The sequence below is a fragment of the Corvus brachyrhynchos genome, unplaced genomic scaffold (genome assembly GCF_000691975.1).
Source record: "Corvus brachyrhynchos isolate BGI_N302 unplaced genomic scaffold, ASM69197v1 scaffold43, whole genome shotgun sequence".
NCBI lineage: Eukaryota > Metazoa > Chordata > Aves > Passeriformes > Corvidae > Corvus > Corvus brachyrhynchos.
Genome location: NW_008237353.1, coordinates 437,073 through 452,775, shown reverse-complemented (window position 1 = coordinate 452,775; position 15,703 = coordinate 437,073). Strand labels below are relative to the sequence as shown.

The window sequence follows — 15,703 nt, the reverse complement described above, 5'->3', positions numbered from 1 at the left end:
GTCAAGCCACACCTGGGTTCTCTGTGTTCAGCTTTGGTCCCTGCTATGCAAAAAAACCCACAAAACCATGGACAGGCTGGAGAGGGTCCAGAGAAGGGCCAGAGGGATAATCAAAGGCCTGGGAAGCCTGACATATGAGGAAAGGCAGAGAACTGGGTTGGTTCAGCCTTGAGAAAAGAAGGCTTACAGGAGATTTTATCACCATATTCCAATTTTTATTGAGTACCTACAAAGAAGAGACTCCCTTTTTACAAGGAGTCACATGGAAAAGATGAGGGCTCATGTGTGCAAATTACTTTGTGATATTCTAGTTGGACACTGGAATAATGCCATTGGAACAATCTCCCCAGGGAAGTGTTGGATTCCCCAGCCACTTTAAAAACTTGGTTGGTCAGGGTGCTGGGCTACCTTGTCTGGACCATGCTATTGACAGGAAATGTTGGACCAGGTCAAACTTGAGGTCCCCTCCAACCTGGTATTCTATGAGTCTATGATCATACTGATAAATTGAAAGTGTGTGGAATGTTTAAACCTTTGAGAGCAGCAGCTTCTAAAAAAGCAGTAGCTTTTCCACATTAAATACTACATTCAGTACTCCCCCTTCTCCCAAATATTAAACTGTGTCGACACGTTATTTGTTGTGTACAATGCAGAATGTGCCCAGTGATACAATGCAGAGACAGGCAGAGCTGATTGAAGATAGTGCTAAGACATCCTGTAAACAGGACAACACTGTATTGTCCAAGGGGAACCAGGGTACCATCAGTGCCATTCACACACAAGATATCTTTGTAGCCTAATTGAGGGGGCAGGAGGAGGGGAAGGCTATCTAAAGCAGTTTTATTTTTTCTTAGAAAAGCTATCCCAGTTGTTAGCGTGTGTCAGGTATAAAACACTCCACAAAGCCACCACTCTTTCATACATATATATATATATATATATATATACACCTATATATATATATATATATATACACACACATATTTATATACACACACTGACTAAAGCACCTTATGCTTAACAATGCTGTTTCTAGGGATGTGGAATGAAAGTTCCAAGTTTCGCAGACATAAGGCCACTTACGCTTTCTCTCACTGCTGGAGTTACTAGGCAGTATGTTCATTCTGTGATCAAAGAATACTTCACAGACAAGCTTTTTATCATCATAAATTCCTCACAAGAAACAGCTGAAAACAAACTTCTGTCAAATAAAGCCTTGTCAAGTCACTTAAGCATTATATTATCTGCCTGTCCCTTGCTGCCAGGCAATAATGCCATATAATGCAGAGACAACTAAGCACATGACAACGTTTTAAAAAGGAATACAAGCAACCTATGCAATAAAAATTATTTGGAGAAAGGTACCTTAAAACCTGCAAAGATGCCTCCTTGTCCAAGCGGGAAAGTTACAATGGCAACAATTTCATTGGCACAGTAATTAAAATGAAGAATGAAGTTCATCAATACAAGCATATGTATCTCATCAGTTAGCAGCAGTCTGCTGTAGTTTAACTTAGTGAAAGACAGCAAGCCATTGACCAGTGGCAGCATAATAGCCTCCTATTAAAAATAAGAATTGAGATGTTCAAGGAAATTTGGAACCTGTGAATAAGTTTCGATGTGAGTTAAAGGCATGAGACAACCTAAATTACTGAATACAGTGCTTCATTATATGGTTGGTTTTGACCCAGACAAGCATTTCCAGGTTATCAAATAAAAGTTTTAAGGTCTGTTGAACAAGACACTGTATCAAGTAACCAAATTAATTAGAAACAATCAAAATAGAACAAGAATGAAGATGTGACAAATTCTTCTAAATACTCTCCCCTAAACACATATGTAAGAAGGCACATTAGGAGAAATATCTTCAATTATTTTATTATTCAATTTAACTTAAATACCTGAAACCAGTTTTCTCACAATTTAAGACAATGGAGAGGAGTTTCAATTGCTTTTTACAGATACCATAATTTCATTGTCAACTAAAGTGCAATGGTTGTGTGCCAAAAAGTATAAGCAGAAAGTAAAAGACACAAGACACAAAAACAAACCACAAAAAAAAAGTTTTTGAAGACATTCAAAACCAGTGAGAGCATATGTATTCAGCCACATTTTTAAAGCAATTAAAAGTAAAAATAACACTGAAAATGTTTATAAACCTGTATTTTAACTTGTTCCCTGCAAAGCCCATAACTTTGTACATTTTCCAAACAAGACTTTAATGCTTTTAAAGAAAACAGATAATATTAGCATTCTTAGTACTTTAAGGAAATGTATGTGGAATAAGGTAAAGGCAGACAGGTTAATTCATTATATTTTGAAGCACTAAGCAATGACTGGATTGCAAGTTATATTTTAAACATATTCTTTTAGCTGTGCAGTAGGTGCCAGTGTTTGCAACAGTCCTGAACGTCTTTTTGACATTGTAACAGCAAAACCTTTGAGTGATTTACTCCCCCTGTCAAGCATTAAGAGACAACTGCTGAAAAGAATTCAGTTGAGAAAAGATGTAAAAGATTCCTTATTCTTCACAAAACTTTATGCCCTTTAAATTTTGTATTTCATAAATAATTAGTTCATTAGAATTAAAATTTCTCTTTACTTCAAACACTCACATTTAAGACACTTCACATGCACAACACCACTCTGTCCCTTTTAAACTAGAAAAGCACAAACTACTGAAAGCTAAGTCTTTGAAAGTTCCAGGTATCTTAACCTTTCCAAAGATACAAAGTGTTCAGAAACAAGGTAGTAAATACATTAGTGCTGCCCCACTTACAAATTTTTGGAGTATGGTAACTATTTTATTAAACTTAGTATTTTTGTTCAGTAGAAAACCAACACATCATATTGTTACCCCTCTCCCTTTTCCCCATAGGTGTGTTCTCTGAGAGTTTGTTATATTTGCATGTTCCTTACAGAATACATGTAGGGGTAAGGGTCCTACCCGTGCTTAATTAAATATAGGGAGTTTATTTGCAACGAGTACCCTTCCTGAGGTTTGCAGAAGGGCTGGTAACCATCTGCATGTTTAAGACAAAATAATTTAGAGGAAAACATTGATTTGAGATTTGTTTGTGCATACACAACAGATTGTACTTAGTAACCTTCATACAGGCTCCTTAAACTCCTGATTTCTGACGTGCTAAAATCACAAAGAAATGTGCCAAAGAAGAAAACTGCCACGAGCCATTCTTCACATAGTGCTAATTATATAGGGTTGTTAAAGCTGTGGTTCTTAAACCCCATCAAAATTCATCTACATTTTAAAACAGATCTAGCAGTTGTTTTGAATACTGAACAAGAATATTCAGCATTCAGAGAGATTCTGCTAATACACAAAAGTCAGTTATTCTGCTATTTCACCTGAATTCAAGGAGAATTGTGCACATTCACAGAATTCTTCTACATTCCAGAGCTTACCCAGCCACCTGCTCAGAATTAAACCCCAAGTTTGGCACACAGAGCAACTTTCAGGACAGCCCCCCTGTTTCATGACAACGTGTTCAGGACAGTGATCCCACCACCAAGCATGGACCTGCCTGGCAGCTGCTCGAGGTGCTCCATCTCCACTTGGCACACAGGGATCCCCCCCTTGCCCATGACGGAGGCACGTAAGGCGCAGTGCAGGAGTTCTGCAGTTCCAACACTAGAGGACAGCCTGTTCATTTGACTGAGCCTCGAGATTTGCAGTGCACTTTCCACATCGCTTCCTTTCTCTCGCACTAGAATCCGAGTCCATAAGCGGATGAATCCACTCTGAGGAAGCTTCTCTTCAGGTTAAAGATTTTTGTCTCCCCCTTTCTACATAAGTCTCAAAGCGTTGCAAGAATTCTTGAAAACGAAATAATTAATGTCAGTACTGTCTGTCCAACACCAAAGACAAGAGCTTCTAGGGGAGCCATATTCTTTCCTGCTACTCTGTAAATTCCGGCTACTGCAGCACCTAAGAATCACAAGGAAAACAATGATCAAATCACAGAAAAAGCCAAGGTTGAAATATGTGACAAATTATTTACTCTGTCTATGCATCAGCTATTTATAGAACATCACCAAACACTGTATTACTTCATGGCATTACACAATTACCAGCCTTGCTTGTGTTTTTATAGTTACGTATATGCTTCAGGAATGATTTTCCCAATTGAACCAGATCAACTTTTCCATCATCAGTTTGATTTAAGAAAATTAAATCTTGTTGTTTCCCTGTAGACATCTTCAGATATATTTTTAAAACATTTTTTGTGCCTTGTGCCAGTTTGAAAAGGTAGCAAGGCAATCCTCTAAAAATTGACCAAGTCTGAAGTGTGGTTTAATAGTGTTTGTGTAGGCAGGGAGAAGACAAGAACAATAAAGCTGCCAGTGTCAACAAAACAATTGCAAACACACATTTACCAGGTTCATTTAATATGTCACCTGAATAAACTGGTCATATTATATGAGTTTATTTTTATATAAGTAGTTTTTATTAAACTATTTAATTGTTAACAATTGTTTAGCAAATCCAGCAAAACATGAAAAAGGTCAAAATACTGCAGTGTTATCCATGAACATCTATGAGAGGAAACTTCTAACCAATACAATTAGATTTTGAGCTATAGCACATTAAAAAAAAAAAAAAAAATCAAAAAACCCGCAACAGAGCATTTTCCTTGTACAGTTGTGTGCAAATTCAAATTTGAAATATAGTATCAAGAGGCCAGGATCAACCAAAACCAAACCCAAAACTTAATTGTAGACCTTCCGTATGTATCGTCTTGGGCGCAATCTAGTCATAATTAAATGCCTTCAGAGATCACAGAGGCTTTTTCAGGCTCAAAGAGAACTGAAAAGTCATCACAATTTTTAAAAATAATATGCAACAGTTTAAAAAAAGGTGGGGTTTTTTGCTATTGCACAGTCACTAATAGGAATAGTCTGCTGGAGTGATCAAAAATCCATTAGTGACACAGAAGTACATTGAGTCCCAACAGATTTTCTGAAAGTACAACCAGCATCCGAATCATCTTACATCTTCAAAAAGCAACACCTAATTTTTACAGTGTCTTTAGGAAGAGTAGAACTCACTAATGATTGTGGCCATAACAGTACTTACAAACACTACTAATCACACTGTTAGGTAATTTTTGGGTTAATCTATTTTTATTACTGTTTTTAAAAAAACCATGTTCTGTAAAGCATATTTTGTCTGAAATATCTCACCAGAAGGCTGGCCTTACGGTATTTCACTCAGCTACCTTGCATAAGCTTTTCCATTTGTTCCTTGGCTAGCTGCTGTCAAAAACTGAAAGAGATCCTTTAGACTGAGCCCACTACTAACATTAAAATTATATTTTCAAAGCGAACTCAAAGTGGCCAAAAATGTATACCAGAATTGTCACTACCAGATCAAGAACAGAAATTTTGGGCTTCTTGAGCAAACACTGAGATACTCTGGGAAGTATCCAGAATAAAACAATAAAAATTTGGTAGTTTGGTAATTATGTATTATTACACAAATAGCAGTGTGCAATACAACCTGTAACACATAACCCAGCAAAGCTGGTGTAGAGCCAAAAGTGTGTACAATAGGCAGCCAACAAGGGAAATAAGAATATGTCACCAAAAAGGAGTGTGCTGGGAAAAAGGAGGAAGAACAGACCCTTCTGGATGAAATACAGCTGAAATCCTTGCCTTAAGCTGTCTGGTATTTATATATTCTTGTTTGGCTTGGTGGGGTTTTTTTGGTTGTTGTTTTGCAGTTTTGTTTGTTTTTGTTAATTTTTCAATACCTTTTTTAATAACCATTGATTTCCATGATTTTGCATGGAGGAGTCTCCTGCTTTTCCATATGCTGGTAAAAAGGTCCCAGAACAGCAGAAAAGTTTGAAAGATCTCCCTGAGCAAAATTAAACTTATATTGTGCAATAGTCTATACTGACTTCATTCACCTACACAAACAATGCAGAAGACTGGAAATACAAAGTGGAAATTGAAGTCAGTTTGCTATTTCAGTTTCTTAAGCACTGGACCAGGCATATCCAAACAGCTGGTATTCCAACTTGCATCTTCCAGTTTGCAACACAATAGCTATTAAAAATCCTCTTTAATACTTGATCACCATAATTTGCCTTCAGAAGCTCCCTGCAGAATTTCTTTCAGTATGAAACAAGCCAGTTCTGGCCAGAAACAAAAAATATTTGAAGGTAAAAGTACTTGGCTAAGCAAGTTGCAATGCTCTGTGCAAAACCTTTGGGAACAGCATAACAAGTCTACAGTCTAGGCTTAGATAAATTCTCAGATGAATATGCACACAAACAGGACTGCTTATGTGTTAAATGTTTTGACCTGCAAAACTGGATGCCAAAAATACAACTGTGTTGCTCCTCTTTTTATGCAAAGATAAAAGACACAAAGTACTTTGGCTTGGGAGACACTGATCCTGAAACCTCCCCATCACAGAAAGCTGTGAAAGTCTCTGCTTGGATCTTTCAACACCACGTTTCCCAACTTCAGTTCTTCAGAAATGCTCATGCATGGTTGACTTTGTAACAGGCCACTGCCATTTTAAGCCTAAGACAAAAATCAGCATAACACATAACATAAGGCACTCAACTAGTTCCAACTTGGCAAAAAAAGCCCCAAAACCCAACTGAACTTTACTGTGTTATATGGTGGAAATTCTAAGCTGACAAATCTGTAGCAATTAAAACAACCCTTTGAGGAAAGTCTTAGTCAAACTCCTCCTGACATTTGCATTTTTATTTAACCTTGTAAAACAATAGCCAGGAAGGACTTTCAGTAGCTGTAAGAACTAATCTGTCACAAATCCTCTATGAATGTGTCCAAAGCTGACAGTGATACCACTATTCTGATAATCTGGGCAGAACACAGGAAAACCAGAATGAAAGGTGGGAAGTTTTGCCTTCAGACTATATGGTGGTTGATAGATTTAGAGTTCCTTACCCTCAGAGACCTTTCAAGTTAGGCCATCTTTTCTGCAACACTGAAGATTTTGGGGCAGAAACTACTGCTCAGTTAACACAGGCACCATTCAACACATGGATTTTGATGCTGAGAACTCCTTACCAGCATTGCTTCAGACAATGAAGCACACGCTTCTTTCCTGCAAAAATAGCATTCGCTACTTTCCCCCCCTCAGCATGTTCCTGCTTGCTTGGGAAAGCTACCGTAGTCTATTTATATGTTTGATAAACATAGCTGGATATGATAAAACCAAAGAATGAAGTGTCCTACAGGTTTTATGGCCCATATTTCAGTGCTGACACAGATAAAAGAATTTCTTGGGAAAGATGGAAAAGCAGCATCTGATACCAATAACTCTGGATGAAGACAGATGAGTAGCATTTCCTCAAAACATTCTTGTCAACATCACTTCTGTCATATTCGGTCAGGTGTAACACTTCTGCACTTTACTACATAAAATACTCCTATTTTCTGCAATGTTTTAAACATGAGTGTGGTTTTTAACCATAGCCCTGTGAACCTTTTGGCTTTAACAGAAAAAATGATTGCACCTATCTGAGGACACAATGTCAAGAAATAAAAAATGTAATCTGAGTGGTAGGCATTCATCTAATACCATAAGAAACTCTGTAACCGATGTCCCTGCCAAACAGCATTTTACCTAGAACACCAGCAAACCTTAATTTTTTTTTTTTTGGGGGGGGGAGAAAGGGGAGTCTCTCTATAACTATCACAAAATCCTTAATAAACAATTAACAGTTCACTAAGAAATGCAGGCTTTATTTTCCTTCTTCTTCTTTTTAGAAGTTAGATGTAAAATAAGAAACAAAACAAAAAAACACCACACACAAACAAAAGGCAGACTTACTGGTTATCATTGCTCCAGTTACAGAACCCAGAAATCCAATGCTGACCACAATGACAGAGATCAGCCTCCCCTGCCTATGCCTCTGCAGCATCACAAACATTAATACTCCCACAGCACCATGGACAAAGAGAGAGGAGAAGAGAGCCCAGAGGAAAACCCAGTACCACATCTCTGAAAGAAAGCAGTCAAATAAAGGGTTAATGTTTTTCAGACAAGAACTTTATAACAAACTTTAAAATATTGCAAACAATCAACAGTAAGAGAAAAGCAATACTGATTTCCATCTTAAAAGTGATACATGTGACACCACCAGTACATGCTCGAGACTCTTTCCTCATTTCAGCAGACTATCATAAAGGATTAGCTGTATTATGTCAAAAATTATAAAAAGGATTCTGGCAAAAATCTTGATTCAGATGTATTTTTACAAGTGGTCATAATTCCTTTAATGGTTTCTTTAAATAGTGTTGATTGCAATTTCTTAGTAAGCATTGTAACTGCTTCTTGTAGAATAAAATACTCTCTGACACAAAGGCTGAAAGAGGAAAAAGTCAAGAACTTGGTTGGAGCTTGGGGTTTGTTTGGGTTGTGAGTTTTTATTTTGGGGTGGGTGTGGATTTTTTGTTGTTTCCCAGCCCCCCCACCCCATGCCCACCAATTAGAGACAACATCAGGTAACATCAGATGGGAAAACTGAGATTAAAGACTTTAGTTGATCCACCCAGTAGCTTTAATAGAATGTTCCATCAAATTAGCTTCAAAGGCACAAATAAAAACACTGTAATTTTAACGACAAATTTTAACACATCTAACTCCTTGCTTCTGATTGCTTAGTACAAACTTCAGAGAGAGGTAGAGACTATTTTAAATTACTAAAAAGGGCATCAGATCATGAGAATGTGTGGAGCACAAACATTTCTTTGAAGAATGGCAGACATGACGATCACCTTCAAAGAAAAGAGCTGGAACCATCAATGGAGCTGCACAATAACTCAAGAACCTTTCTCACTTGGTGTCGACTTTCTAAAAACATTCTATAATTCAAAAGGGTGAGTAAATAAAAGAAAAAATCCCTTTTGTGTTAAGACAACTACAGTAGGTATGCATTATTACAGAATTGAGCAAATTAGGGTACATATTCCATAATCCCATAATACTGTCATTAATTTAGTCTTTGCTGCAGGTCCCTCTCAAAAATAGAACAAAACAAAAACCCCAGCTTCCTTACAAAAGCAAGATACTTATTGTTTATGAGGAGAGCCTGTATTAATGCAGCTTGACTCACACCAACTATTTGAGAAAAAAATACAACCCAATTACCTAACTTAAAAAACACTGAGCAGCACAAAGCATACTGTGAAAAGATGTCGAGAAAAAAATGTTGCTACACAATAACCACAGCTCTGAGAGTCCGTAGTCAGTAGGAAATGTATATAGATAGCACAGATACAGAGTTTAAACTTTTTATTGAGCAGCACTTTGGGAGTAGCTCAACCCTTCCCCTCTCACACAGGCATAAATGGCAACTCTATGCCTGCCCAAGGACGTACAACTCTGAATCACAGTAGCCAAAGGGCTCTTTGAAGAGAGCAGCAAGGAAAGTGGGTGGTAAATTTACATTCAATTAATACTTCAGCTGTAGTTCAAGGTGTAACATTTTCTTCTGAGTTCCTGGATGGATGCACACACATCCTGAGGGTAGCTCGGAGCAGCTCTCCTCAGATCCTCCATCCCTTCAGCCCTGGCCCCAAGATGGGTCTCAAAAATTTTGGCAAAAGGATAATGACCATGGTACTGTTCCACTAAATGATTGTCTCATCATTCTCAGAAGCTACTGTGATGAAACAGTGGCAGGGGTGTCAAGTACTCACTCCACAAACCCCCTCACTAAAATTAAGACTGACTGACTGGTGATCTAATCTGCTATGCTCATGGATAGTGTGGGAGGGGAACCTCTCCTGCAGTCCTAACAGGCCTTGTCCATTACTAGCACAGCTTGGGTGTTTCCATTATTTATTCAAGTGGAAGCACATAAACAAGAGGATTAACCAAAGATCTGCCAATATAGAAGCTGGCAGCCCTGCCAGACCTACAGTTTGACAACAGGGAAATAAACCTTAGGACCCAATCAATCTGGATCAAGAAAGTCTGTGGGAACCTGACACTGTCACACACCATAATTTCTACAGGATTTGTTAGGCATCACCTTTTAGGAAATTGGGGTTTGTAGGCATTGTCAACCATTATCAGGTAGAGAAGACAAATGACTTCCAGTCTTCGGAAAACTCACTAGGGTGACCGTATTTTTAGAAGAAAATGAAAGCTTATGGGAAGGCTAACTACTCCCCTGTAACTAAGAAACCAAAAATATTTACAAACTCTTACACAACAAAATAGCTCCACAGCGAGCAACTATCTTCAGTCTTATTTACGTTCCAAATAAGGCTCAAGGAAAATTAGCATCATCCCTCAATTTATATTTAGGGCAGGAGGCTTGAGAAGAGAACCAGCACCAAAATGTCCTGTTGGCTAAAGAAATACAAACTTCAGTTCTTTGCTACACACTTTCTCCTCCTACTCCTTAAAAGCAGCAGGCATATTGAAAAGGAAATTAGAAAACATCCAGAAATATTCCTTGTTTGACACAAAAGCAGCTGGAGTTTTGTTAAACTATGACCTCTCTTCCTTAAAACATCACCTAGGTGTTAGGAGCTGAAACAGGACAAATCACTTCCAAGCACCTTCCCTAGGAAAGGCTGGAGGTTACCCTTTCTTATCCTCCTTTACTTACTCTTTTTATGCCTGCTCATTCAACACACTCATTTATTTACTTCTGCTCATAGGGTGAGTGATGAGGCCAACCAAGTTGTTTAACAGGGATGAACAAGGCAAGGAGAGAGAGACAACCTTTCAAGAAAATTAGAGGAGACCTTAAGCTCCATACACCTAGAGGACAATGTAGACATTCTCATCCTGACATGTTGAGGGCAGAGAATGATACAATTCATGTTCTGTAAAATTCAATATCATCTAGCCCCTGAATCATGAAGAGAGATGACTCTCAAAAACCCTGTGTTAGAGTAACACTGAAAGACACAAAGAATGGGTTGGGAATAACATCGAGAGGTGCCACTATAAAATACAGAATGTGGACATCTGAACACAGTCATGACTTCACTTGTTCAAAAATGACTGAATAGTTTAATTGATGAATTGACTTGCCATATCTCTAAGGAAGAGGAAGTGAGACTGAAGTGTCTCAACTAATTATGTCCTAAACACTGACTAATGAGCAGCATAAACTTAGGTACATCATCACCTTTGCTACCCTGACAAAAAAAGCGCATTCCAATTTCAGTCTTTGTGCAGCTATACTAATTAGCTGGCTCGTCTGACAACATGAGCTGCACAGACAGAGTACTTTGCTGCTGCAGAGGTAATGATTTACCTCTATCTGTCAGAGAGCTCCAAATACTCACCTAGCCTCAGTGCATTTAGTCACGCCCTCATAGAGCATCCCTAAAAAACGCTTGCAACTTCCTTTGCTTGACTCTAAGAAAATTTCACAGCTTCCTTTCAGTGTACCCAAATTACTTAAAGTCACCAAAACACAGCATACGTGTATCAAAACTCCACAGCTCCTAGAGAAATACAGGAACTAGGGAAGGCCCAGTACCTACCAGTTTACAAGCACAGTGACATTCAATACATTGCAAAGATGTCACAGCTTTTCTAATAAGAGCCACTGAGATACATTTTTCATGTTTATTTAAAATTCTTAGTGCTTAAAGTGAAAAGATAATTTAAGATAGTGTTTATGTTCCTTTCCACTGGTTTGCCTTAGGTGGGGATTCTTTTCCAACCAGAAAAACTGCAAGGCTCAAATACCTTGTAATTAATGCCCAATCACACCAGTTTTGAAGTACTTCTTTGTTTGGTATTTGATATTTATACATATCAGATAAATATCACACACACATTATGCTTATGTAATACAGATACACCTTATACATGTATTAGTGTAGGCATACACAGCCTTAGAGATAAGAAAAATAGTTTTTAAAGCATTTTACTGTTTAGAATAACATTCATATCACTTCCATCTTATCTACACTTGAAGCACTCCATCAACAGCTTCATCTTACACAAAGTAGATAAACTGTAACATTTTCAAATATTTTCTATATATATGTGAATATGCTGCCCTACTGCCACTCAGCTTCAGTAAACATGAAGTATCTCCCTTAGTCCTTCATCTTCAGCACTTTTCCTCTAGTTCTTAGCTTGTTTTGCCAGATGAATAATGATTGCCTACAACATGTCATAAATCAAAAGGGATTACTCCAAAACAGAGTATCTCTCTCTCCATTCTAAGCCCAGTACCCATCCTACTACTATTAGGTACAGAGGTAAGTCAAGCAATAAGCACCTGTACTAGGAATACAAAAATACAAATTTAAGTCAACAAGGTAGCACATGTCAAATTTTGAATTAGAAAAAACCAGTAATGTTACATTCCTGTAGCTTATAAACGCAAAGCACTCAGATGAAGTGACAGCATGTGATACCTGCAAACGTAACTCTGCTCTTTACATGATACATTTTTTCTTCAGCACCAGGTCCTGTCCTTAATTACTTAATTAACTGATACTTTCAAAGTTAACAACAATACAGTCAAATTGTTGTTTGGAGATGCTAACATTTTTGCTGCATTAAGTGGGAAAAAAGCACTTCGCTGAGGAGCATTTAAATCTTAAATTACAGACTAGTCCTCTCAAGTAACAGGATAGGGGGCAAAGACAAACCAGACAATCAGGAACAAATGAGCACAGGATGGAGCTTAGGACTTTCTATTAGTAGAAATATTGCCAAGTCCTTTATTGTGGAAGCAGCCTTTAAACAATTTTTATTTTACTGGATACTAATAGTGGGATTTTTTTTTCTCCTTTTTCAGTTCAAATTCAGCTACTGTCTGACTAGTTCTAGTAAACCCTCATCTACCTTTAACTCTAAAACACAACCAGTTCATATAAAGGAGGTGTTCCTGGGATTTACTGGAGGATGTAACAAAGAGTGAGGTAAAAGCCACCCCACCTGTCCCATGATTACTAAAGCCTTACTTCCACCTTCCAAGAGAAGTCAGGAGGGTAGGAAGCAAGCACATCATGGTGATGGGCCTGTGTTCAGCTAAAAGGAGCAATGCTTGCAGCTTTAGCTGTTACAGGGTGTGATGCGCATGTGGCAGCAATGAACTTGTCTGTGGTCTCCTAGGTATTTGAGACCACATACCAAAGACAGCACTTCCTTTTTTCATGTTGAACCTGGTTCACATATACAGTATAAAAATAATCTTTCAGTTTCTCATTGACAGGAAAAAGAACCCACCAAAACTAAGCTATTAGGGTAGGAAGCTTAGGCTGGAGTTCATATCAGGACCCTGTTGAAAGTTTCAGAAAATTAATGTATTTTTAAGAAGGATGCTGATAAAACTTTGCAACTTATTTGTGCAAACATAATTAATACAGTTTATCTAAAGGAGAAAAATCTTTACTTGTGCAACTTAAAAGTCCAGTCCAGACCACAGCTTTAAGTCCAAAAGTAAACACAAGGCAGTCTTGAATATTCACGGAACACGCTATATTAATGATTTTCTTTTCCCAGTATTCTGGAGAAGTTTCTCCTTATACCTAACAGAGATGCAAAAGGGAAGGGATTAAGTAGTCAAAGAGATAAACTCATTCACAAACCTATTTTCTTAGCAGGGAAAACAATAGAATTTCTGGTTTTGAACAAAGTTTACTTCGGTAAGTAGTAAGGAAGGGTTTATGTAACTAGTTCAGCTTTTTGTTATTATCAATGATTGTATCAAAATATATTTTATCCTGTGGAAAAGATTTTTCAGTCCAGTGCAAGTTTTGGACTGTTGACAGTCCATGAGAACATTCAACTCAACAGGTTTTGGCTGTAAGAGCCATTTAAGCATTTAAGCACCAATTTAGTGCTGTTGCATTTAAGCACCAATTTAGAAACTGCAACTACAACTGATGGTGACATTGTCCAACAACATTATGATGGATAAAAAATTATTTTTCATATTTTTTTAAATTAAAAAGAAAAAACATTACACATTATAAACACCTTATGCAACCCCTCATCTTATTGCAAAAGCACTGAGAAACAAGCTGATTTTTACTCTCGGCACTTAATTTCATAGAAACGCCTATGTTGCATAATGGTCTAATAAGAAAAATGTTATAGAGGATGTCTGGCACCAAGCAAAGTGAAATCCATTATGAACTTTTTCCTTTAAGAGTACAAGTTTTTAAAGTAGGTATGCTAAAGTAACTACTCAGGAAGAGAGCTGTATTTAGTGTGTCACCACACTAATACCTGGAAACTTTACTCATCAGACACACACTGTTCACAGATCAGGCAAATACAAAAAGATTAATCTTTTTTACTACACTAAGATGTATCCTGAAAGTTAAAAGAACAAGAAAGATGATCACTTTCTGTTTGCTACAGCTTCAACTTCAGCTACACTTCTATTTTCATCACACTTCTTCCACCTTTAATAGATTAAAAAAGAAAAAAGAATATATCTATTCATGATTACTATAGAGTGCAAAAAGATGACATAATACTCTTCCATAAATATTAGAATATTTTCATAACTGTTTAAAACCTACACCCTTTACTCAACATTTTCCACTAATCTGTCACCACTAAATATACCCCTACACCGAGCAGAAAGACACTACTCAGTTACATCTCTGCTATTGACACCCAATCCCTGCTTATTCAGAGCTGGAAGCTTATGCTTTTCTTTACACATGGACACAATAAGAGAATATACCCCTCTCCACTGTATGCCTTGGGTCTCACAGTAGTCCACACCCATTTTTCAGCCTGAGACTGAGCAGAAAAAAGCCAGTTCTTGCCAAAAGCCAGACAAAGCTCCCCTCTCCTAACAGAGGGTGAGGACCTGGCTCTACTTTGGTTCACAGAATCTTTTCGTAACAGCTGTCTTTAAGAATCCCAGATGATTAAGGTTACGACTATTTGTCAGAAAACATCTGTCACCTCATTCACTCCCACAGCTCTCATTGTGCACAGGTATACTTAGGGGTAGCGGGGTAAGTCTCTGATTCTCCACATTCAATTTCACGGTTTTCTAGTTGGTTTTTTTTTTATAGCTCTGTCAAATGCCAATGAGCATAAATCCACAAGGGGAAAAAAATTAAAACCCAATCAACCACCCCCACAAACATACTCCAGCCTTCCATACATATTTACACACTCACACACACTTTCTACAACCCTTTACTCATGCACAGGTACCCATCGCTTCACTCGCATGCACACACACCCTACACCATTAGCCTTCTTTTATTATAGATGGACATAGAAAAGTGAGCGAGCACATCCCACACGCTCACGTCCTTTGAAGGGGCAGGCATCCCAGACACCGAGTCCACACCCCAGTCACACCAACGCCTCACACAGACCCCTCCCGATTCCCTGGACCCCACAGCAGGCGCGCACACACACACACGATATACCTGCTCACAGAACACACACGTAAGCACCCGGAGAGACTCCGGAACACGAACACCAGTCCTCCGTACGCGCAGCACACAGGGGGACCACCGCCACCCCCACGCCCTCCATTGTGCTCCAGCCACGGAGCGCCCGCCCGCCCCGCGGAGCGCACCCTCGCACCCGCACGGCCCCGCACGGCCCCGTTACCCGTGAGGCTGCGGAGGACGGTGCCGTGAGCCCACAGGCTCAGCACTTGCTGCACCGACAGGTTGATCATGGAGTTGTCCCCCGCTTCCACCTTCATGGTGCCGCCGCCGGGCGGGGTCC

At 38.5% G+C, this 15,703-nt stretch overlaps 1 protein-coding gene across 1 annotated transcript; it reads right to left on the bottom strand.

Moving 5' to 3' along the window:
* Window positions 1-1,219: 1,219 nt before the first annotated feature.
* Window positions 1,220-15,697, bottom strand: TMEM170B (transmembrane protein 170B). The gene is made up of 3 exons (XM_008630880.2): window positions 15,584-15,697; window positions 7,835-8,005; window positions 1,220-3,946 (listed from the first exon to the last, which is right to left on the bottom strand). The coding sequence occupies exons 1-3, from the start codon at window positions 15,678-15,680 to the stop codon at window positions 3,816-3,818; spliced, it is 399 nt and encodes a 132-aa protein (XP_008629102.1). The 5' UTR covers window positions 15,681-15,697; the 3' UTR covers window positions 1,220-3,815.
* Between the last annotated feature and the right edge of the window lie 6 nt (window positions 15,698-15,703).